The sequence below is a fragment of the Cyprinus carpio genome, chromosome A19 (genome assembly GCF_018340385.1).
Source record: "Cyprinus carpio isolate SPL01 chromosome A19, ASM1834038v1, whole genome shotgun sequence".
NCBI lineage: Eukaryota > Metazoa > Chordata > Actinopteri > Cypriniformes > Cyprinidae > Cyprinus > Cyprinus carpio.
Window position 1 is genome coordinate 9738493 of NC_056590.1, and position 26955 is coordinate 9765447.

At 35.7% G+C, this 26955-nt stretch overlaps 1 protein-coding gene across 4 annotated transcripts in view; it reads left to right on the forward strand.

The window, feature by feature from the left end:
- Positions 1–23201: 23201 nt before the first annotated feature.
- Positions 23202–26955, forward strand: part of LOC109112409 (zinc finger protein 40-like) — a 55666-nt gene continuing 51912 nt past the window's right edge. For 2 of the 4 annotated variants that reach the window (XM_042776291.1, XM_042776294.1), the window contains exons 1-2: positions 23202–23344; positions 26210–26371. In XM_042776291.1, coding sequence (XP_042632225.1) covers positions 26332–26371 — 40 coding nt within the window. In that variant the 5' untranslated portion in view covers positions 23202–23344; positions 26210–26331. Of the gene's footprint in view, positions 23345–23367; positions 23668–23699; positions 23993–26209; positions 26372–26955 lie in introns of those variants that run through there. The other 2 variants (XM_042776292.1, XM_042776293.1) reach the window with 2 other exon arrangements.

Here is a 26955-nt window from a genome sequence, read left to right on the forward strand (position 1 = left end):
GGATGTGCACTCTGATGCCATAATGAAAATTGTCACTCGTGCGTCTTTGCCAACAGATGTGTGAAATTGCACTGGTAATTATGCCTTCCATAAGTTTCCCTTTTCCTGATGGACTTCACCAAACAGTATGAACTTCAGTTCTGTAAGGAATAGGAGCGAGTGTACTGATGTTAAAATTTTAAAGTAATAGTTCACCTAAAAAATGAAAATTAGCTCAAACTCACTTCTCAGGCCTTCCAAGATGTAGATAAATTCGTTTCATCAGATTTGGAGAAATTTAGCATTACATCAATTTCTCACCAATGGATCCTCTGCAGTGAATAGGTGCCGTCAGAATAAAAGCCCTGATAAAAACATCACAATAATCCAAAAGTATTCCACATGACTCCATTCCATCAATTAACATCTTATAAAATGAAAAGCTGCATGTTTGCAATCCATTTTTAACTTCAGACTGTTACTTCTGGTTACAATAGGAGTCCTCTATCCATAATTTTCTTTTCTTTCTAGTGAAAAAGTCATCTTGTCTAAATCAGGAGAGAAATATGCACAGATCAAGCACAGTTTATGAGCGAAAACAGCTCTAAACAAATATGTCTGTGGATTTTGATGTGAGAGGACAACAGAGGATGGACTTCTTCACCAGAAAAATCGTTACTATGGATTGTAAAGTGATTGTAAAGTGATGTGACGTGTAGCCAAGCATGGTGTCCCATACTCGGAATTTGTGCTTTGCATTTAACCCATCCAAGTGCACAGTGAGTAGTGAACACACACACACACACACACACACACCCAGAGCAATTGGCAGGCATTTTTGATGCGCCACCCGGGTAGCATTTGGGGGTCTGGTGTCTTGCTCAAGGGTCTCACCTCAGTTGTGGTATTAAAGGTGGAAGAGAGCGCTGTACATTCACTCCCCCCACCTACAATCCCTGCCGGTACCAGAACTCAGTCCTGCGACCTTTGGGTTACAAGTCAGACTCTTTAACCATTCAAGTTTAAAAACGCCTTAATGATGGATTTGTTTCTCACAAATACATAGCTTTTCAATTCACAAGACTAATAGATGGACTGGAGTGGTGTGGATTTCTTGTAGATTATCGTGATGTTTTTATCAGCTGTTTGGACTCTAATTCTGACGGCACCCATTCACTGCAGAGGAACTATTGGTGAGCAAGTGATATAAGGGTAAATTTCTCCAAATCTGTTCAGACGAGAAAACAAACTCTTCTAAATCTAGGATGGAGTGAGGGTGAGTACATTTTCATTTCTGGGTGAACAGTTCGTTTAAATGGAAAAGGTTTTGAATGGTGGACAGTGTGGAATGTGATGACTGCGGTGTTCTATGATACCTCACTGCTGCCACTGGCTTTATTATTGACAAAACTTTCCTTGTTTTTCTGTTTCGTTTTTATGAACACCATGAATTTTGATGTTTTAATGCTAATAATAGCCTGATAGTTGAAGACCATTTAATTTGTTGTAAAATTGATTTACATTTGAATGTAAATGTTTGCAAAGAATAATTTTTTTTTTAAATTGTTTAGTAGCACTTTCTATGAAGCTTTATATAAATAATGCATCATGAAGGTATTCATAAATATACAAAATAATCAGTTACCAAGGCAAAAATTACTGTTGTTACTGGTATTAATAAAGGGATTTGAACAAACTGGTATTAAATTACAGAGTAAAACCTGGTGGATGGAAAAAATGGGTGCAAATTATGAATTATTGTTAAAATATTTCATAATCATTTCATAATTAAAGCTTCATAATAATTAACTTTTTTTCATAGCATGTGAAACATTTCTAAAACTCAAAATGGGCTTTTCAGTGTTTAATTTTTTAATAGCTATTCAACCTCTTCAAGTCTGATGCCAAACTCCACCTGTTTATTTCTGTATTGGGCATTGCAAAAGAGCATATTCCTAATGTTTGTTTGTTTATAAACAGTTCATTTATGTGTGGCTGTTGTGTCCAAGTGAATAATGTCTGATTGTTAGTTTAAAACACTATTGTGTGAAACAAGTGATGTATGAAGCCACTAAAACACACATGATCATGGGAATTGATTCCTTTTACTTTATTGTTCTGTTGTCATTGACATAATGTTTTTTTAAACCAAAGTATTCCTTTTCTCTTCAGCTTTAGGAATGTTTTAATTGAATATGATTTTTATGTAAAGCAACCTCTGTTTATGATTTTTTTATATTATGTTTTTGCTTGTCAGAATATCTCAGCACTGATTCATGAAGTCTGAACTACTCCTGAAAATGTAGATTTCCCATTTGTTGATACTGTGAAAGACTTTCAGACGTTATTAATGAGTTAAGGCATTGATAAGGGCACTGGATGTAATGGCTGTTTACTTCTAACCTTATGCAACTAAAAGTTCACTTTTATTACCAGACTAGCACTGCAGAGGGCGTCAGTGTACTGTGAATGAGTGTAAAACATATCCTACTCTCAAAGGAAACTGATTGTATGTGTAGAATTATACAGGTCTAATGTGTTGACTTGATCCATAATTCATGAGGGATTCTCCGAGTCAGAAAAGAGTCACTTTTTTGTTGATTAAACCTATTGATATGATGTACTTGCCTTTTAATTGATTCATTTGGAAATTCATTACTAAACTATTCAGTACTACATAGTTTTACTTAAGCAGTTCAGAATGACATGCTATTTACTATTTTTGCAGTAAACTGCAGATTATTTTTTTATTATTTAGTATTTTGACTTGTTTTGCAGAACACCTCTAAATATTCTTAAATTAAGATACGTAAGATATTAATTCTTGTTTTCAGAACAATGTATAAAATTTGAGTGAGTTTAAGTTTAAAACAAGAAAAAAATCTGCCAATGGAGTAAAAAAAAAAAAACTTTCAAATTCAAAGTGAAAACAAGTTATGTTTGATTTTCTTATTCCATTGACAGTTATTTGTACTTGTTTTAAGCATAAAATATTATTATTTTTAATTTTGTCTATTTGTTTCAGAAAAGAACAGAAGTAGGCAATAGGCCAGTATTCCATTCTGAACACAGTCATACAGATGTTTAGACAAAATGTTTTGGGTTTGAGTATATCAGTTGAATTTATTATGACTGTGTTTATTATTTATTCAGTCCACGTTTGTAGAGAATGACAAAACGTTAAAGCAACTGTATGTAGTCTTATGTATTTTTGCGACTTTGGAGCCCCCTACAGTTAATAGAGTGGAATTCACTGACGTAATTACAGCGGATAGCTGTACACGTGGATATTTATTGCTTCGCGGAATTTCGTACCCGCTCACCAAACTTGCTTCCGGAACAGAAATTTGTGGGGAGCGGGCAAAAGAAACAGAAGCCATTCTCCTTATTAGAAGTGAAAGTGAAGTGAAAGTCGTGACATTTGCCAAGTATGGTAACCCATACTCGGAATTGGTGCTCTGCATTTAACCCATCCAAGTGCACACACACAGTAGTGAGAACAGGGGTGTCAAACTCAGTTCCTGGAGGGCCACACCCCTGGATAGTTTAGCTCCAACCCTAATTAAACACACCTGATCCAGCTAATCAGGTCCTTCAGGCTTATTTGAAAACTACATGCTATGCACGTTGGTGCAGGGTTGGAAGTAAACCCTCCAAGAGTTTGACACCCCTGCCTTATTAAAAGCCAGAGTACCATCAGAATGATTTTGAAACAGATAGTTTCAAGGTAAAAACGTACATACAGTTGTTTGAAATTGTAAGGAAAAAAGGAAAGATATTTGGGTAATGTAGTGGCATATTTAACATATCAATTGTGTTTAACATGAATAGCATGATGGGTGTCTAAAACACAAGCTTTAGGAGCCTGTGTTATGAGTGAAGCTGTAGATGTGTTGAAGTGTGCTGTCTGTGTATGTAGATGTGTTTGAGTGTATTGAAACACCTTTACTGATTTGTGATGGGGTGTTTTCTCCAAAAAAGGTTTGATTTATACTTGTGTTTTGATAAAGTTTGAATGATCAGAATTGTTTTAAAATACTTTTATAGCTGCCTTGAACATTATGGGTTCATATAACTCTGCCCCATGATGTTAAAGTAATAGAAAGCTTTGCTTTTTGTTGTTTTGCACAGTTTTGAGGGCCATAAAACCAGTTTAGCAGCTGGACTATAAAGTGGGTGTCCTTTACGACCCAGTCATATTCAGAGCTGCTGATTGGTCAGTTGGTATCCATAAGACATATGTTTCTGAAAAAAAGTCTTATTTTGATTTGAAGATGTGCCATGAACGGATGATAATATTTTAGGCCTTGGAAATACTTGAGATGGAGAATATTGCAGTACATTGAGGGACATGATACAACACATCCAAGACAGACACTAGGTTAGTTTCCCCTTTTAACGTACAACATTCAAACATATGCCTGTCATGTGTCTGCACCTCAGTGATTGCATGCAAAAATGCAACTCCTCTCGGACTTTAAAGTGTGCAAATGGATTTCTGACAATCCTTGTTAAATGCCGCTCCGCAAGAAGTGGCATGTGTAGATAGTGTATGATATGTTCTTTTTTTAATTTTGTATGAGCAAACAGCACCTCTAATTATGTATAAATGCTCCTCTGTAAAACACTCTGCATTCAGTTGAAATAAAAATGTTTTGCAGTAAAAGTTGCCTTGTGGTTGTCACTTACTGATGAAAACTTTTTCAAAACTATGTATATTATATGAAATGTATAAAAATATATGTTTATTCTAAATTATATTACAAGTTTGGGGTTAGTAAAATTGTACAATGCTCTTGAAAAATTCTTATGCTTACCAGGGCTGCATTTATTTGATAAAAATGCCATTAAACAGTATTATCGTGACAATGTTAATGTAACCGTTTTCTCTTTGAATTTTTGTGTGTGTGTGTGTGTGTGTGTGTGTGTGTTTGTGTGTAATTAATTCCTGTGATGTCAAAGCTAAATTTTCAGCATCATTAGTCCAGTCTTCAGTATCACATGATCCTTCAGAAATCATTCTTACAATATGATTTGCTGCTCAGGAAACATTTCTTTTTATTATCAACATTGAAAAGAGTTATGGTATTTTTTTTAAAGGATTTTATGATTAATAGAAACATCTTACTGACCCCAAACCATTCAATGTGTGTATCATTTATAATATATTTTTATTTACATATAAAATGTACTTATAAAGTGTAATTTAGTCGATTTTATAATGTTGGTTTTATTATTAAATGATTAAAATTGAAAAAAAAAGAAAAAATCCAGTTTCATTAGGAAATTCTTATGAATAAATGTATTTTGGTCTGTTTTGACTGACTGTCATCAAACCTTGACTCAGTGTCTGGACATAGTTTGGTTTTAATATAGTCTAGCCATTTTATCTTTTTGGCTCCTTTTTTGCTGAATGCAGGGTGAATAGTACAATGTCATGAATTGTATAACCACTCAGAAATCACAACAGAGGTCAGACTGACTCGTTTACTTTTTATAAGTCACTGGTTACAGATATATAAAGCAGCAAGAAGTGAGTTCATTGCATGGGTCATTTAGTCTCTACAGAGGCCTTTCATCTCTCTCAGACATATTTCCGCAGTGTACCAACCATAAGGCGCTGTAGTGGACGTGCAGATGCAGTGCTCCCAACCCGTACCACCTGCCGACACGGAAACACCCTCCTGCAGACACTCAGAGGGCGCCAAGCTACTATTTTCAGAGCCACTGTTTCAATCTAAACACTAAAAATGGTAGAAATCCTTTAAAACAGGCACACAGACGGATGTACGATGGCTGCCAGAGAATATAGGAAGTGAGGTTGTGCCACATGACACTACACTGGCTCTGTTCCAAAACCAATGAACTCCTTTGCTGTCCAAATAAGCAACTACCTTTTAAGGCAGCAAATGGAATACTGCCAAACAAAAAACACGTACGCAGAAAAAAACACAAATACTAAAATGGTCAAAATTTTATTAGACTGAACTGCTTCACTTCATCAGAATTAATTTTAGTATATTTATTACATTTATTATGGCAGCAGCGTCTCTTATAACATGAATCTGTTAAGTTCATCTGCATCAATAACAGCGCCATATTACATCGGTTATGACATGTAGCTTTTAAATTATTGAACTATTTTACTGATAAAATTGTCAGAGCAGCGCTGACAACACTTTTCTGTGCCCGTGTTGCATGTGTTTGCGTTTGAATGGGAGAGAGAGCAGGAGAAATCGAGTATAATGTGCTTTCCGGACAAACTCAAATATGGAACAAAACGTGAAATGCCCAACAATTGTGTTATCTGTCTGCCAAGTCGCCCCCTATTTTGTCTGCATATGCACATCAAAGCCACAAAAATGAATATCCACCAGAACTGGCCCAAGGCAAAGTTTCCTGTGTTGAAGCCTCAACTCCATTTGACTGCTTAGACCTCTGAGGAGCTTTTTAAGTGAGCACAGTGCACATAACAGCATACTGTAGCTGCGGAAGTTCAACAAGATGGTACAATAGAGTCACAACAGAGGAATTTAATCAGCTGGTCCGAGAGTCAAAGTTCCCGTTTTGTTATTGTGCATTTTGTTATCCATGCATTTCTTATGCCCTGAGAAATGCATGGAGTTTTCAGTTGCGTTTCATCTGTGAATATCTCATGTGCTTCTTAGGAATAGTTCAACCAAAACTGAAAATTATTTCAAGATGAGTAAATGAGTTTGTTCCTTCATCTGAACAGATTTGGAGAAATTTAGCATCACATCACTTGCTCACCAATGGATCTTTTGCAGTGAATGGGTGCCGTCAGAATGAGAGTCCAAACAGCTGATAAAAACATCACAATGATCTACAAGTAATCCACATGACTCCAGTCCATCAATTAACATCTTGTGAAGCAAAAAGCTGCATGTTTCTTAAACAAATCCATCATTAGATGTTTTAAACTTTAAACCATTGTTTCCGGCTAAAATCCATAATTCCTCTATCCATAATATTGCTTTCTCTTGTCTGAATCAGGAGAGAAATATGTACAGAGCAAAAAGTGTTCTAAACAAATATATCGGTGGATTTTGATGTGAAAGGACAATAGGGGATGGAATTCTTCACCGAAGGATGCGTTGTTATGGATTACGGATTTCGCAGGAAAGAAACAGTCTGAAGTTAAAACGTCTTGAGGGATTTGTTTAGTGTAACAAACACACAACTTTTCGCTTCATAAGACATTAATATATAGACTGGAGTCATGTGGATTACTTGTGGATTATTGTGATGTTTCATCAGCTGTTTGGACTCTCATTCTGACGGCACCCATTCACTGCAGAGGATTCTCCAAATCTGCTCTGATGAAGAAACAAACTTATCGACATCTACATAATGCCAAATAGTACATTTAAAAAGAAAACTAATAAAAGTAACAGTATTAGTAGCTCTTTTGAGATGTTTCTCTCTTATGAATGTGTTTATGTGCTGCTTTGTGTTTTTGTGGTCAAATGAAGTTGATTGTAAGTTCATTTGTCACACATATTATCATTCAGTGACATAGGAAACCACCTTGTCTTCAATATCCTGTTTTGTCCCTGTAGTTTGTGATCGAATTCCTATCTCTTCAGCTGAACTAGTAGTCCATCTTTATTGTGAATGTGTTTGACCTGGAAATGTTGGGAACACAGCAGGAAACTGCTGTAATGTGATCCACTTAAGAAAATACGTTTCCTTCAACCCTTCTGGAATTTAAAGAATTGAACAGTGTGTCAGAAAAACAGATTCATTATCAAGGGGCAACAGTACAGTCAATGATTTCATATCAAAACAAAAACAAGAAGTGACTTTCCCTGGAACGCGTCTTACTGCTGAAGCAGCATGTTCTGGTTTGTCACACGTACAGTGTTGATAGGGCACAGAGGACATTTCACTTTATCCAGTTTAGACCAGTTCAGCTTTTTGGTTTTAAGTGATAGCATTTCACTTTAAAAATAAAACATCTATGAAACTAGATAATAAACAAGGCAAGTGATTTCTCTTAATTTTTTTTCAATGTAATAAATATAAAGCTGACTTGTTTTGGTCAAATGAAGTCAACTGTCTCCAAAAACAGCATTTATTCAGATTAAATCCTACAAGATATTATTAGGAACATTGCTCAGTCACTTTGAAGGATGGCCAGTGGTTGTTTCTGAAATATTTAGTTCTCTACTTATATTCCACATGAAATATAAATAGAGAAATAAATGTATATATATATATATATATAATGTATATACTGTAGTTACATATATTTATTTTTTATACATATATTCGGTTTTATTTTTATTTATTAATTTTCAGAATTAATTTGTTTAATGTTGAATTTTTTGATTTAATGAAAAAAAGCAGTTTGATTCACAGTTGTGTTGAGTTAGATACAGTGAAATAAATCTGATGATACACCATTTTTATTTATTAGTTTTATTATTAACTTCAAAGTTTCATAATTTTTTTAACTAATTTAAATGATTTTAAATTATTGATGATTTATTAAAAAAAAACAAAAAAACAATTAGACCTTTTAGATTTGTCTTTAATAGCTTGACTGCCACTATTAACTCTTTCTGTAGTTCTTCAAAATGTTCCTTTTTTTATCTTAAATCCTAAACTATAAAATAATTTATGTGATTGTAAATCAAGCTATGGGTTTTATTTCTGACTTCCAAGTACTGTTGTTTTACTCCATAAATCTAATTTATGAACTTTCAGATTGGCCTTTTTTTTATTGGTAAGACGTGCTCTCGTGTCTAGAAGGCATCCAGACTATAGACCTTCCTGCATTCTTGAACTTGGAGGGGGAAAAAATGAGGAAACAATGTCTGCAAGCTAACCTGACCCCTCAACCTTTAAACCAATCTTCAATGATAAATTCCTCCCTGGAAGCTTTGAGCTCCATGATGCACTCCAGCAGGTCTGGAAGCAAGCGTCTGCAGACCTCCAGAGTCCACAGAAGTGTCTGACTTCTGCCCTTCCCAATCCCAGAAATGCAGTGAGGATTTATGATGGTCAGTGAATCACACTATTTTTAGCAGGGCCTCGAAAATGGACTCGGTCTTCAGCTCCATTGTTTCATAGCGTGCTTTCGCTGGACTTTGCAGCCAAATGCAAACAATGGGATATCCTCACCCCTCGGCAGGCGCCGAACAAGGTGCCTGTCCTTTGTTCAGCTCCTTGAGGGAGTGAACGGTGGAGGGCTCTGTCGGGACAACAGCGGGAGGTCGCGTGCAATGACAGGCCAACTGTCACCTGCTGTCCCGGCGCCAGCCACCGACCCCTGAGAGGAGAACTGGAGACACGTGTCACTGAGGAAGAGGCTACTAAAATAAAAATCACTCCCTCTGACTTCTACCTGCTTATTTGTTCTTTGTTCTAAAAAATCCAAGGCTGGTCCTTGACATTAAGGATTTTATTAGACTCAGATATATCAGAAATGTCTCTTTTCAGAAAAGGCTGATGATTTTAATGTTTAGATGTGGCTACATGAAATTCCGACATTAATCATTTGAAGTGTGGCTAGGGGTTATTTTAATATAACTGTGATTAAAACTAAAAAAACTAAAATTAATATTACATTTTTTAATAACATTTTTAATTATTTCTTTTTTTAAATGAGTTCCATTTTTCATTTAATTATAGTTACATTTTTAGGCATTTTGTTTTGTTTTTGACATTTTTATACTTTTTTTATATGTCTACATAGTTTTTATTAAATTTAGTTTGTAAATGAAAATGAGAATGGCAACTAGCTGAAATATGTTTTATTTATTTTTTGGTTAATGTATATTTTAATTCAAATAATTATTTTTAAAGTTTTAGTTGCAATTAACTATAATAAACCTGGTTTATTTATCCAAAAATAACCACAAGGGGGCGTCAGTGGCTCTCACTTTGAGTGCTTTCTATGTTTGGATCCCTCTGTTATTGAAACCGTATTTTTTTTAATTAAAAAGGAAAATGTTGGATAATCATATGAATACAAAGAGGTTGGGCCTACTTGTAGGGCAAGCCAAGTTTTGACTGATTGCAGTGGCTTCTGGTATACATGCAAATTTGTCCAGAGCTAGCATCTTACAAGGTAGCATAAATTTACTGTGCACCCTTACAATTTTTTTTTTTTTTTTTTTTTGACAGAATTGCAATAAATGACTTGGGCATGGGATATGTTTGCATTCTGGATTGCTGTAGCTAAAACAGTAGGTCATGGTGCTAGCAACACTAAGATTCCCATATTATAATATGCCTATATATTTTATTTCAATATACCTATATAGTTTTTGTTTTAGTTATTTTAATACATAAATTTAAACTATATGAAAATGAGAAATATTTCTCATTTATTGTTATTATTGTTACTGATGGTGTGATTGTGTGAAATGTGAGCATTTATTGTTATTTATTTTCTTGGCAGAACATTTTGTGAAAAAAAAAAAAAATATTCTGTTCATGAGCACATTATCAGTTCTTGAACTCCACGTTCTTATCAATTCCTAAAACAGCAGTCAGCCCTGACTTTTCTCAGATTCTCTCCAACAGTTATGCAACCTTTCTGGTTCTCTGTGAGAATGTGAAATGCCAAGCATGTGTCAGCCTCAGCAGTGGTGTGCAAATGCAGGTCCCCAAACTTTTACAATGGCTGCAGCTCTATCAGACCTCCCCAGACATCAGCTTGTGGATCTCACCTTCCGGTCTGACCCAGGCCTGACATTTTGATGAGCCATTCAGGCAGTGCTAATGAGCCATCAGCAATGTTTTGGCATCGCCCTGCCACTCTTCGCGTGGTGCTGTTTTTATCCAAGACATTCCAAGTAGTTCCACTGACCTTTCCCATGCCTAGCCCTTGGAAAGCCATGATTAGCAGTTTTTCTTAAAGAAGAATGGTCAGGATAACCGAGATTACATAAGGCAAATGGCTCAGCCAAACTTGAGCTTACTTTATATAATGCATTATAATAAGATACTTGGTTTAACCATTAAATTTTAGTTTTTGATGAAGGTCCTGATTTGTCACAATATCAGAGACTTTCCACTCGGCCCGCTTCCATCTCCTGCACTCTGCCTGAATGCCTTTGTCCAAATCCAACCCGAATCAATCGGGCTACATGCGGCAGCCAGTAACTGGCCGACACTGCCACAGTCACGCTGGAAACTAATTTGCACAGCGCACATGTAGCCTACACTTTTTTTGTGTGTGTGTGTATGTGTGTGTAATTGCCCACACCTCTCTAGAGTTCTATCTCTAGAACTTTTGCTTTTGTAGCAATCAGAGTTATTGAAAAAGCATCATACGCATAATAAAGGAACAAGATGAAAACATTAAAAGGAATCTCTTGACTAAAAATAAATACGCTACGTGGAGATGCTTTCACCAACATTTCTTCCAGGCTAAATTCTTTATTGTATCAAGGGGGGTAAAAACAAAGTGAATCAAGGGGGGTAAAAACAAAGTGAAAGGGTGTGAGTCATCACCACATACCCTCCCTAGTCTGGGTAAAAATACACACACATACACGCACTCCACGCGCCACTGGTATTACCTAACTCCAAGAGTGGGAGGCAGCCATCGCCATGTTTAATTCATCAACACTGAATTAAATCAAGTGAAAACCCGTTATTACACCTTCCTTTTCATTTCTTTGCCAGGTCTTGTCTGCTATACTGGTTATCAGTAAAGAATGAATCATGTGTCTCATCAGTGATCAACAAAAGAGAATCAAGTTCTGTAACACTGCAAGCAAACTTTCCAGAATTAGCAGATGATTTATTTCAGCTACAATAGATTTTGCACGGCTTTACTTCAAGATGCACATTTTACATTGGGCATCAACTAATTTCAGTGAAAGCCAATAATTGTGCAATTATTTGGTTGGTTTGGAGACAACAACAACAATACTGGATGTTTTTTTCCTTCTACTGTAATGTATAAGCATATTCATTTTTCTGTCCTCAGTGTGCACAATTATATCATTAATAGCATTTCAATAAAGGCATTTAGCATTTTATTTTTTAAATAAAAGACCCATTTTGAAGTGGTGACCTACCAGCTGAGAACTACTGCATTAGTAAATTCATTTAATAATAGTAATCAAACACAGTTGCATAAAGTTGACATAAAAATAGAAATGAAATATTAAATAGTATAAATATAGAAAACCTCCTAGCATTGGATTGTAAGGAGTGAGCAAATAAGTGACTGTCCTTGTGCTTTGGATGAAAAAGAAGCTCAATAGCTCAAGCTATTCACTAGATATTGTACTGTTTTGCTTTAAAGACAGACCTTAGAGATCAATAATGTACATGATGCAAGTATCTAAAACAGGGCTGTAATCTCATGTGACTCATTATACAGGCAGACCCTTTAGGTTTGTGGGATAAAAACAAACGTTTTCTGCCTACAACCCACAGGAGGCACCAGAACACAGACTGGAGACCAGCAAACATAAGAAGACAAGTGAGCCAGTTGTTTCGCAACAACAACAAACTTAGACAATTCTGTCATAATACACTCACCCTCATTTTGTTTCAAACATAAATTGCTGTTATTTTTGTTTATTATTATTATTTTTTTATTATTGAACACGTGTAATCTTCACATCTTTTCCGAACAACAACAGTTGAATCTCAGAGCAATAAAAGAAGATGTGAGCAGTGACTTATATTTGGGTTTCTCACACAAAACGTGCACATGACTTCAAAAAACTTGAAATATTGTGCACAATTCATATGGACAGCTTTTTATATATAATTTCATGACATTATGTGATATTATATGGAGAAGATTGTTCTTTTCAGATCAAAACCAAATTACCCAAATAATCATACAATTTCAATTTTATGACTGTTTGATGGCAAGGCGAAAGTTTCTATAAGAATTTGAGATCAGTTATAAGAATCAGTTATAAGATACTAATAAATATATAAATATTTTACACATTACTGACCCAAATTTCACTAAAATGAATATTATCTAATGACAATGCTTTCAAGATGTTTGAAACTGATATAAGGAAGCCAATGCTTTAAATGTAATTTCCTTTCTTCTCTCTCCCATTAGCTTTCAAGACTCCAGAACTCTCTTGCTCAGCAGTCAAGCACCTTTATCGATTGGTGTTGTGCTTTCAGTGGGGGCGTTTCACAGACAGTTACCCAGAGATGATGCCCTTTCTGCAGGTATGTGGCAGCGCTCTGGTCCCTTGAGCTGTGGAGCTAGAGGAGGATTATTAGACCATAAATCAGCTGATGTATGATCCCCTGAGCAATGGGATTCACCTTCTAAAGCTGAGGACGGGTAATGTTCTCTTCTTCTTGTTGCCAGGGTTTCAGCACAGTTCCAGATCTGTTCACGTGATTTTAAGGAATACAATTAGTAAAAGCTAAACTGATTGCTTAAAGGGTTTCTTTGAATTGAAGCAATATTAAGGAAGTTTTGCTTAAGAGAGACTTGAATTGCACTTAAAGACATGCTGTGGGTTTTATCATCAGCATCAAAGGCATGCTGCCAATAATCATTTCAACTCCACTTTCAGTTTGTAAAACAAACGACAGTTTCATTTACAGTAATGCAGTTGCAGTGGATTTACTGTGGGGCAAGACATTTCACTGGAATAAACATTACTATAGACATAGCATAACATATTTTGCAAATAAACCCTTCTAGAATGCATTAGTCCTTAATGATGAATTGTTTATTACAAACATTCATCTTGTGGATTACATGCATTGATTAATGTGATGTTTTTATCAGTTGTTTGGACCCTCATTCCGCCGGCACCCATTCACTGCATCCTTTGGTGATCAAGTGATGTAATGCTACATTTCTCCAAATCTGTTCCGAAGTACAAAACAACTTTGTCTACAAATTCGGCATCTTGAATTACCTGAGGGTGTGTGCATTTTAAGCAAATTCTCGTTTTTGGGTGAATGATTCGTTTAAGTGCTTTACTATAAACATGCTTTTGCATGTTTTTACAAACTGAGGTACAAGCCAACAGCAGGCCTCAGATGCTGTCCATAGAGGAATAATTCATTTGATTGTGGCTGGAATTTTGCAAACCACAAACCTGAATCAAACTGTAATGTGGAGTGATTTGATTTATATTAATTTGGGAGTGAGTGGAAAAGCTCAGGCGGATATTTTCCTCACTCTCTGAGTTATCTGTACAGGTCTTTATTTATACGTTCCATTGAGACGTCACCCCTACCAACAATCTGCCTGCTGGTTCTTCTGGAAATTTTTTAGACCGTTCTGTATTTGGTAAGGACAACATCGTTTAAATGTTGTATCTGAATGGTCTTAAAAAGGACATATGAAAAAGTCATGGCAGTGATTTGGAATCATAAAGAAACATTTTAATGCTTCATTGGCTGCAAATAAAACACACTCTCAATATTTTCTCAAGTTTTCTTCTAATGACATTCTAGTCAGTTAAAAATGGAAAAGAATAACATTTTCTCCTCTGGTTTGGTGAGATTTATGTGCCAGGGCATTTAGGCTAAAATTTTTCAGTCTGTCATGTTGGATCGTCATTTTCATTAGTAGCCATAGGAACGCAGATCCTAAGTACTTCTACAGTGACAACAGATTTAGTCCATTTTGTGTTTAAAAGTCTTATTAAATTTTTCTTCCACTCCACTTCCACTTTCAACTGTAGAGCAGCTTTTATTACCTTTACAAAAATAATGATAAGGCCTTCATGGGCAGAATATGAATTAATGAAGGTTTTCTGACATTGTTCCTTGACCTCTTTTTTCCCCCAATATTTTAAGCATTTATATATATATATATATATGTATATATAGTCTCTCTGTGTAAAAGTATCTGCTAAATATGAAAACACAAATGTAAAATATGGCCACAGTCACATTCATCTGATTTGGAGACCACAAACTCGCTTATAGTGCCACTCACGGTTGCCAAGTCCGTGGTTTTCCTGTGGAATCGGGCTACTTTTAAACTGTTTCTGTGGGTTGATTTTTTTTTTTTCTCGCTGGTTAAAGGTTTGATATATTGCACAAAAATGTATTTGACTGAAATGCTTGCATTGAAATATTTTACCCATTTCATATTGGAAGCAGTGACAAAACATGAGTTTTGTGATCGAGGGGCAATGGTAGGATTTGAGTTCCTTTATGAAGACAGAATATGTTTTGCATCATTTTATAATTTTAAACATATCCATCAAAAAATACTAGTGGTTTTAATAATGCCTTTATTTTAAAGCCAAATGTGAGTGCATTTTAAATAGTCTCTCATCACATACAGGAAATATCTCTAACCTTAACAATTATGAACTGCAAACATGACTGAGCCATTGCCTGAATCATATTGGCAGAGCCACCTGTGGGCTTCCTCTCCACAAACACACTATAAAACAAGTCCATTCAATAACATGAAAAACCCCGGAACGATTTCCGTAAAGGTGAAGTGAGATGAATCAAGACTGTTTTTTTTTAAAGGTAAAGAAATAAATCAAGAGAGGCAGATTAAATGGAACTTAATTGATTGCGTCCATACGGGAAGCAGCATGCATTAGGAACACCTGCACTGATGTCCGGATTGAAATCACACGTAATGCAACAGTCTAGCAGATGGCCGGGAACAGAGGTCAAATGCCAGAAGAATGAAGTACGGAGGAAATTCTGCTGTCTGAAAAAGCACTTAGCACTTTTGCTTTAGGTCAGATCACAGAGTGAAGACAGATGAGGAAGGACCCCAAACACGAGAAGACAGAAAAGTGAAGAGAACCGGAAAATAAATGACCATGGTGCAGTAATAAAACGAGGATCACACAGCCACAAGCTCATAAAAAAATTTGCAATGTTGCTATTGATATCACTAGTGTGTGTGTGTGTGTGTGTACTGTGCAGAGAACGGCCATTCCTTTCTTATTAGGTCTGTTTGGGATACTCTGAGGTTTTCCAAAATACAGAAGTGTTTGTTGATCCCACAGGCATGTTTGCATGAATAAATTTCACAGTACTGAACTGTAAGCAGATTTTAAATGCAGGAATATAATGGCAATATTGTGGTCTTGGTTGCCAATAGAAGCCTTTTATTTATTTATGACCTTTCTTTTGCTATTAATAACTTGAGAAATAACGTTAAGAGAAAAGAAGCCAGTTTGTGATTTGTTTTTGAATTTGAATTTATTTGAATTTAATTCCTTACAAATAAAGTACCACAGTATTTTATTTAATGATTTATTTTGGACATCTACCATATTAATGCCTTTTTTTTTTTTACAGTACCATGATACAGTAGTAAAACAAAGTTTTATATTTCAAATGTGCAACAGTACAGCAAAGAGCACCACCTTTTGATAGTGAAATTTAAGAAAAAAATAAATAACTAAAAATCAAGTAGTACATGCTGTGTAAATAAATATGAATTAAATGATCAATTCTTAATTTAAATAATATTAATAAATATAGGTAAATAGCATTGTTTTCTTTTAAGTACATTGGCGTCAATATGATAGCATGAATATGTTAATCATACACTGAAAATAATTTTCAATCAGAAATTGCTAGTGAATTTCACAAACAGTAACATACTGAATTAAAGTGAAATTTTCAAGGAGAAAAACTGAAATTGTGTTATCTTGTAAAACATACTCCAATAATTATTTACAACTTTGGAAAAAAACAATTATATATATATAATTTTATTTTACAGTGTACAATATCACGGTGCACAATCACTCTAAAAAACACACATTATGGAAGTACGGATAACAAAATATCCAGAGCCTGAAATTGAGCTCAAATCTCTTAGATGCAGGGCAACTGAGTGTCGACCCTTTTGTTTGAACGTGGCATGGGGCGGAGGGAAATTTAAAGCAGGAGAAGGAGGGGTGTGGCATGGGAGTCCAGCAGTTGCCATGGCAACAGCCTCGGTTATGTAACATCATATTTTGGTGTGTAAACAAAGAAGTGAGTGCAGTGATGAGAGACTGGGCTTCCCCCTCCCTCAACCACTTAAAACCATTACAGCACATCACATCATATCCACATTACATAAAGCTCCGCTGCAGAGCCCGTAGGATAGTTAAACACTTGCCTACAGATTGTGTTATCAGGGCTGACTGACCATTTAAAAACAGAGTTTTAAAAATGGGCTGCATATGAAAACTGACATGGTTTCAGTGCTGATAGCACAATGATAAACGATAGCCAGGTTCCGATATAATTGATCCTGATTTAAAGGGAAAAGCATTTTCAGAGAACCCACTTTTGCTTAAAGTTTCTCTGCAAACTGTTTCTTGCTATTTTTAAAATGTATTTTTTGGCAGTTTAAGAAGGAAAGAATGTGAGAAAGCAAGGCAAAAGAAAAATGTGAGAATGATTGATCGAAGGAAAATGTGAAGGAATAAAAAGAGTGACACTGAAATAAGTTTAAAAGAATGAGTGAAACAGTGGGAAAAGTTTAAAAGGAAGGTTTCAAAAGGAAGATTTAAAATAAATGGATGAATGGATGGATGGATGGATGGATAGATAGATAGATAGATAGATAGATAGATAGATAGATAGATAGATAGATAGATAGATAGATAGATAGATAGATAGATAGATAGATAGATAGATAGATAGATGGATGGATAGATAGATAGATAGATAGATAGATAGATAGATAGATGTTTACTGGTATTGTGTGATAACTATTAGGCCTATATTAAGTTAAGGTCATTTTAAACCCTGGTTAAAGGTTTTCCCAAAATTGAAAACTCGTCATTTACATTCTTTGATATCTTTTCAAATCTTTATGACTTGCTTTCTGATGCAGAAGATATATTTACTTTCTTTGCCCTGTGGATGACCAAAGAAAATATTTTTGTTTCGTTTCCTAATGACTTTCAATGTTTGGACACAAAATGACAATAGACATCACTGGAAAATATTTGGTTACCAACATTCTTAAAAATATCTTCTTTCAAGTTCCACAGAAGAAAGACAGTCATGCAGGATTGAAATGACGTGAGGGTGAGTAAATGATGGAATATATTTTTTTTATTTTGTGGACTATCCCTTGGAACAAGATAACCCAGGATTAAAAATAACCTGCTTTGAGAAATTCAAGTGTGAAAAGGCCATTACGAGGTTAAGAATTTTCCAGAGATCAGGCACACAGAAAAAAGAAGATGAATCACATGATTAAATAACTAGATGTTAGGGGAATAAAGAGGTATTTTAAATTATTTTATGTCTATGCTGATCTTGTTTCTTGTATAATTTAGTTGCTAATGCAACACAATTCCTGAATTATTGAATGAATTATTAGCTGAAAGATCATTAGATGAAACTGGGTGGTGTAAGTGTTATTTTATATGATTTTGAAAAGTTTAAAAACAAAGAAGACATGTTGAGGTTCATTGTTCTGGTATTTTGGAGATTAGTAGTAGTAGTAGTAGCATCATTATTTACTTCTTCTATTATTAATTATTTTAATTCTTCAGCAAGTTTTTTTTTCCATTTAAGTTACAAAAGGCATGCCTTGGTTACAAAAAGGCAGTACAATGGAGTCTTGCATGCATAAATGTTTCAGTGAATTGGAAATTAAAAAATGATATAAGTAAAAACACCTTGTAGTAAATAGATGTTTCAACATATATGAACGATATACAGCCCTGCTGGCCTCACATGCTAACAGCTAATTTGTTTATCTTGAAATAGCCTCTAATTAGAGATTAGAGAGTGAATGTAAAGGAGGTCCAAAGCCGACATACTATAATATGTTCAGTGAGTATTTGAGGGCTTCAGCGGCGTGTAAGATCACACTGATTTCTGTGGATGAAGTGCTAGCTAGAGTATGCAAATAGCTTATTATTTTTGATGTGGCACGGCTCCCAAAGGACGTCTGTACAGACTCCAGAATGCACTTAGGATCAGACTGCATGTCATGAAAGCAGCAGCGCACACGTCCCTCGGATGGCTCATGAGATGATGCAGCACCCCTCATTCATTGAATGTAGACAAACTCTAGCTAGAATTACATGCAATTACAGATATCCATATGTTGATGTGACAGGAGGTTGTGTATTACAGTGATTTTACCATCATTAATGTGACACGCAGCACTTAGTGGGTTTTTATGAAATGGCAACAACAACAATTTTGAAAATAACCATTTTATATAGATTTTATTCAGTAGATTTTTTGAGAACCAACAAGAACAAAGCTGATAAAACAGTGATTTAAAGGGAAAGTCCACCCAAAATAATAACAAGAATAATAATCTGTCATTATTTACTCTCTTCTGAAACCTGTATGAGTTTCTTTCTTCTGTGGAACACAATAGAAGATATTTTGAAGAAAATTGGTAACCAAATGGTTTTGTGTCCCATCGACGTCCATATTATGGACAAAAAAAATACAATGGAAGTCAATAGAAAAATGAAACCATTTGGTTACCATGATTCTTAAACATATATATATAAACATACATATATTTGGGTTCAACCAAAGAGTATAAGTTATGATTCACTTCCATTATATGGACAAAAATACTATGGAAGTCAATGGGAACCAAAACCATTTGATTACCAAGATTCTTCAAAATATCTTATTTTTTCTTCCAAGAAATGAAGTCATACAGGTTTTACATGAGGATGAGTAAATGATGAATCATGAATTTTCAATTTTAGATTATCCCTTTAATAGCTTGGTATTGGTTAATAACTTTGCATGGCCTATAGGTGACATTAACTGAAAATTAAAGTTAAAGTATACAGAGGCAGAGCAAGTTATTGCATTGCATTTTTTTATGGAACAATTTGCACTGGTGAATCATTCACAATACAACCAGGAGCATGAATTAAACATAAGACTAAAACAACAAATTCTAGCCAGCTTAGCTAACTAATATGGCTCAAATTATTTAACAAAAGTTTGTAACCTTGTTAAACATTTTCAAGCAAACTTTGAAAGAAACAGCAGAGGCATAAAATGCAGGATGCCATTTTGTAATCGGTGGTGGTTGAAAGCGAGTGAGTCACCGTGTCAGAATATGGAGAGTGTGCAGGCGGCTGGCTGTCACAGAGGCATCTCTGAATGGAACATCATCACCCCCTCAAACTCAGACGGGTGTTCTGCACAGGGACCTCAAGAGTACATGTGATATGACATGCTCCTGCTCTGCGACAACAGCTCGTGGGGGGTTTGTTCTATGCACCAACTGAAATTAAAAATGTGCAGTTGGGTCCGAAAGTCTTAGAAACTCATTTTTTCTGATTGAATGTATTTTTTAATACAAATAACATTACTGACATGACAATTTAAGTGAAATATTGAATTAAAAAAATATATGATTTTCAAATTGTTTGAGCATTTGACAGCAGCGCTGGAGCTGACACAAATAAAATTCCTAACATTTAGAATTTTCTTTGTTTTTGTCTTGTTTTTCAGTACATATATCTAAACTTTTCTGAGCCAAGATAACATGAGAATCAAAATGACTTAAGATATTAAATCTTGTGTTCTGAAAAAATATATCAATATTTAGTGATTGTGCTTAAAACAAGTCAAAATATTTGCCAGTGAGGTAAGAAAAATCTTTGAATTATTTTCTCTTTCTTGTGTTAAGCTTAAACTTGCTTAATTTGAATAATTTTCTCTGAAAACAAGACTTATTAACAAACAAGACTAACAGACATTAAGTGTTACAACAAAACTGGATGATCAAGATCTTCAGCATAATTTGAGATTTACCCGAACGACATCTTGTGCTTAAATGGAAGCTGGAAAATCTGGAGTCACTTGATGAGTGCTACAAATTTGATCAGTGACCTAGATGCATTTACATTTTGCAAAATCCTAAAACTTTCTGTTTATCCCCAGGTCTAGATTAAAAAAAATGCCCTGATTTTCAGTTTGCCAATGATCCTACAGTATGTGTGTGCTTGTTTGGGCATTTAAATATAGAACATAGAGAGAAAGGCAGAGAGGGCGAGAACAAATATCTAGCGTGATGTTGTTCGCCCCTATTCTTCGTCACCAGCACACGTATGTATGCGTGCATGTGGGCTTGTTGCTGGAGGAAGGATAGAAAGGATAGTCACCTCTTCCACCTTCATTAAAAAGCTATTTATATTCCCAGGACTGAAATACTCTGACCTTTCTCATTAAGCAATGTGTCATTTGTGAACACAAACACCCGTGGACATACTGCGAGACGCTTTGGATGTGGGTTAAAAATAGCCAAGCAGCATTATTTGTGCTATCTTGTGATGTCTCAGGTTGGCTTAGTGTGGTTTTTCGGCAGATATGTGGTGTCCTGTGGTTCTGCACACACATCTGACTCATGAGGTCAGCATTTAGTGAATCGCCTCCTGCAACATGAGGCAATTGTTTATGTATTCAAAGAAAATAATGACATCACTTACTGCGAGAACTTACAGCAAAACATCCATCAATAAATCAGCTTTAGTTTTTAAGCACCATTAATGTGATAAAGGCTGGTTTTAATTAGATTCTGATTGGTATTTGAATGTGTTGTGTTTTGGAACGATATTGATTAGCTGGTTTGCCATGGGCTGTGATTGTCACTCGCTCTGAACAGGGGTCATCGATGACAACCAGATATGACAGACTGAAAAGCAAACATTTCTTCTTCCATTTGAAATACAATTTTTTCCCTTTGAAATAGGATTCTTATGTTTATCACCACTGTAGGCCATAATGTATTTTCTGTAAAGCTGCTCTGAAACAATCTGTCTTGTGAAAAGAGCTATATATAAAGCTGACATATGCTGGATGATGAAGAATAGAAGGCGAACATTATCACACTAGATATATATGTGTTCTCCTCCTCTCTGCTTCTCTCTGTTTTCTAAATTTAAATGCCTAAACAAGCAAACACATACAGTGGGATTATTGCACACTGAAAATCCGGGAATCAAGACCTGGGAATAAACAGGAAGTTTAAGTAATTTTGCAAAATCTAAAGAAAACATGCAGCAGATTGTGCACTAATTTTAGGTCATTAATCAAATTATTAACACTGATCATGTGACCCCAGATTTATATATGCTGCACATGCATATCTGATTCAATGATTTTAGTGTCATATATTTTCTCACATATATACTCAGGATGTAAATGAGAAAATATTACACTAATGTAATTAAATAAAAATATTTGTTGAAATGTTTTTTTTTTTTTTTTTAAGCAAACCAACATAAATATAAAATAACATTTGTAGTTTTATAAGATTTTTCCTTTTATCGCATTGAATATCCTGATTTGTCATTGGTTGTATAAACCGCAAGTTCTGGGTAGATTACCTACAAATTGTAGTCTGTTATTGATTATGATAAATATTGTGATTAGTAACATAGGTTACTCGTTTTATATAATGTATTCTGACTATTTAGATTACTTTTAGAATACTTGTTACCTTACTTTTTAAAAAAAAAAACTTACTATATAATGTATAAAATTAATATTAAAAGGAAGAAAGAAAATATATTTCATTCTTAGATATCAACATCATGAAATACATTAAACATTACTTCAAGGTTTTCCAAAACGCTTAAACTGATTGTCTGTTCAAACTGACAAAACAAAGTTGATTTCCCCCTAAGCTCCTCCTTCCTCATACCTTCGTACTGCAACAAAACGCAACGAACTACTAAAGCAATCAAAGAAAACCTAAAGGTGGATACATCTAGTTTTATTCATTTTAAATGCACAAAAATCCAAAAACTTATCACTGGTTGTAACTTAAGTGCACATTTTTTTTTCTTAGAAACATCAGTACTAAAACGAGCATACGCAGTGCTTTCAGTTTTATACGACTGTCAAACATTACAGTCGAAGAGTTTACATTTCCGATATGATTTTGCATATAATTACACCGCAATCACACTCTGTGCTGCATTCTCCATTGTTTGCCTGGATCTGTGCGGGAAAGCCCAGCGATGGTTGAGGGGCACAACGTGACCTAACAAACAAGGAACCTCCGGGAACACCGTCAGTCCTGAACTATGCGCACATGGGGCCTATCTGAGGTCTCCCGCGAGAAGCGACGCTTAACAAATGACTCTTAAATGCGCTTTTGCAAGTGTCGCTCAGTAAAAGCGCATTCATTTCGCATCAGTACTGTGTTTATGAGGAAAGTTTACAATATTAGTCTTTCGGATGCTGCTTAACACGTTTTATTCATGTGCTCCATCGGCCGTCAGGACACTCCCTGAACGCGTTTGCTTCGTTTGGGAGGCGGAGACGGGACCCCCGTTGACGTCAGTGGGCCTGTCGGTTTCCTGCAATAGAAAGTGAGAGAAGATAGAGCGAGAGAGAGGAAAAAACAGACCTCTGACCGTTGAAACCCTTGACAACAGTTCAGGCTGCACCTGTAAGTACCGAAAGTTAAGAAATTCACGCGACATAATAAGCGTGTGGACGCACGGTCCAGTGCGTAAACGCATCTCCAGGAGCTGTTGTTTTGGAACACAATATTTGCAAAAAGATTTTATTGGTTGTTTAAACTTGTGAGCATGTTTGTGTGAGTTTTACGCTGGTTTTGCCTGGTGTCGGTCGGTCTGTATCGAGCCGGCCCGTGTTTTGTATCTCGCCCGAGAGCGCACGTCTCCAGAATCCTAATACGCGGGGTGTAAATGTTTATCAAGCCCGCAACGCTGCTGGAGAGAGTCTCCGAAGCACCGACCGCAACGGCAGGTAAGCGCCAAAACACCTTCCCTTGGCCATGGGATGCAAATGAACGCGTTTCGGATGCGCTTTGCACGTCTTCGTCTGGTTTAAAGAGCATTTTGTTGTCGAATTAGGGAAGTGTTCTTGTTCATGTCCTGTTGCAGAGGGGTTTTCCCCGGCTCCGCCCTCTTCATGTGTTTCTTAAAGGCAGTAATGCGCCATTCATCCTGTGCGCACCTGGATTTAGCACCGAACTGTGGCTTGTAAACGTAGTGGCATTTATTATAAAGGGTGGTGGATTTGTGTCCGGCTTGGACACATGGTGACTCATCGCATGCGGGTCTTATAGGCTGTAAGCATGTCAGTTTGTCATTGGCACGGTCTGCCTCACGGGAGCAACCCCTGTTTAGTGCCGTCTTTTTTGCCATTGCATCCATGCCAAGTAGGCTACGTGTGTGTCTCATGTGCAGCAGTTTCTGTTGGCTCCGTTAAACTGTTTTCAGGGTGTTTCCTAATAGCCTGATTTACAGATTCTTTTAACATTTTGCATTTATGGATTTGGCAGATGCATGGCGAGGTATGAATTTTATTAGTATGTGCGTCCCTAGGCAGTCAAACCTCTGACCTTGGCGTTGCGAGACCAGTTGCATCAATTCTGACATAACACAGTATTGAAATTCTGCAGTAATATTGAACATTACAATTCTGAAATGTAGTAGTATTCAAATCCTGCAGCTACACTGCAGCATTACAATTCTGAAATGACATATTCAAATTCTGCAGTAAATTGTAACAATTAAATTCTGAAATAACACAATACTCAAATTCTGCAGTAACTGTAAGATTTTAGTTAAGAAATGTCATATTCAAATTCTGCAGTAATTATGACATTACAGTTCTGCAATAATATATTCAAATTCCGCAGTGACATTGCAACATTACAATTCTGAAATAATGTAATATTCAAATTCTGTAGTAACATTCCATGTCTTAAATGATGCAGTAATCAAATTCTGCATCAACACTGCAGCATTCCAATTCTGAAGTAACACAATATTCAAATTCTGCAGTAACATTCCATGTCTTAAATGATGCAGTAATCAAATTCTGCAGCAACACTGCAACATTTCAATTCTGAAGTAACACAATATTCAAATTATGCAGTAAACTGTAACATTTCAATTCTGAAATTAGATAATTTAAATTCTGCCATATCATTGTAACAATTCAATCCTGAAATAACACAATACTCAAATTCTGCAGTAACACTGTAACATTTCAATTATGAAATAACACAATATTCATCAATAAAGTTATGCAGGGGGATTTTTTATTTTATTTTATTTTTTAAAATGCACCGATTGTCCTAGGCCAGTATTTCTCAATCCTAATTATTAAAGGCTCCATGTTCTGATATGGATGCATCAGATAATCCAAAATGTGCAGTGGCGGGGGCTTCCTGGACCAGGAGTGCGAAACACTATTCTAGAAGTGTGTGTGAAACCTGGTGCATGCGCTGTGTGTGTGAGTGTGTGTTTGCTCGAATCCTCAGGGAGGTGATGTCATTGCCGTAGAGCTGCACATGGAGGGAAATCATACACAGTCGTAGTAAGCATTATGTAATGTTGTGGGACGGAACATTCGCGTGGAATCTGGCACATGCCGTGACGGGATTCATGCGGCAGTGCATGGATGAGGCATGTCAGATGTTTGCTTCATGCTGCAATGGAGCTAAGGAACAAATAGAAACAAAAACCTCCTAAACACTGAAACAAAGAGCATATTCTGTAGAACATGGGGGTGAATTTGCATCTGTTCCTGCAGAGCTGAGAAATGCATTTTGCCATTTTGAGAGCTGCTGTTTTAAAATATTTTGAAGCCTGGTGATATTCATCATAAATAACCTGTCAACATTATTGTGAGAGGATATATTCAGCCAGGCTGATTAATTGGCTATTAATCTACATTTATACAGCCTATAAATGTATGTATTCTTTTTAAATCTGAAATGTGTGTTTTAATGTTTAGGGGGATTCATTTTCTATTAAAATATACAATAAATTTTTTAGATACTATATATCATTGTAGCTACTATTAAGCAAATTAATGTATTTTTTATAGTTAATTTAAAACATTTTGTGGGATCTTTTTTATTGTGCTGTATGGCTAAATGTGTTTAATGGCTGTATATATAATATTTAAAATATGTCTAATGAAATTATTCTGAAATTTTGCTTGTGATGGAGACGTGAATAGATCTTTTAAAATTCCCCGTACGGCAGAGATGACAGTTTCATTTCTCTGTGTTTGATGTCAGATAAACGCAGGTGTGTGTAGAAGTGCAACAGCAACAGACAATTAAGATCAGGAATCTGATTACTGTTCACACTTATGTATCTGTGTCAGTCCACCTAAGACATCAGTTCTTACTGACAACACTAGTGATTTTTGTCACAGTAGCTGGAGCTAGAGAAAGAGGAAGCCACGCTTTTATTGTTTCTAACAGCAAGAGCATGTTTGTGGCCTGTTTTGCTTTTGCTTCATTTTATTTGTTTCTCATCTGTCCCAGATGTGCAGAGGGTGTCTTTCCTGTGTGGAATAGGAGACTGTCTTTCCTCCCTGTGATTGGCCGCATTCCATCCAGCATCTTTCCGTATGATGTGTCACTGAGCCAGCGGAAAAACCCTGAAAATGCCACGTACAAAGCAAAACAACCCTAAAAACCTGAAAGGTAAGTGTTGTCTTCCGTTGGACCAGAATACTATTTGCTTAGGGTGTTTATGTTGGTTCATGCTTTATCCTTTCACAGGTGTCAGGAGGTCTCGGTGTGGTTCAAATGTCTTTGAAGTTTTTGAAAATGTTCGTAGAAAGGAAATATTTGGCTAGTTAATAGAAAAGTAGTTTTTCCAGTCAAACTAGTACATTTGTTTATGTGGCTTGGGCTATTTTTGTATATTTTCGTTCAGTGTGAAATTACTCATATTTATTTACCACAAATTAGTTAGTCATTAAGAGATTTGGGTGAGTGGAACTTTATGGTTTCAGTTCTATGTGTCTTTCAAAAAAGTGTTTCTAATAATCATATTTTGACGACTTTGTGAAATCAATTGAGTAGCACAGTTTTCTTTTTCCGTGTTGATGTATTTCCTGTTGAAACAGGAAGTAGTTTCTTGCAGGTGGTGTTTGAGGGAGTGAAGTTGTTTTTGTGGAGCAATATTTATTGACATTTTCTGTTTGAGATATATCTGCTTATAGTACTACTTTTAGTCAATGTTTAAGAGTACACTAGCATGTAGACAACATCTGTTTAATTAC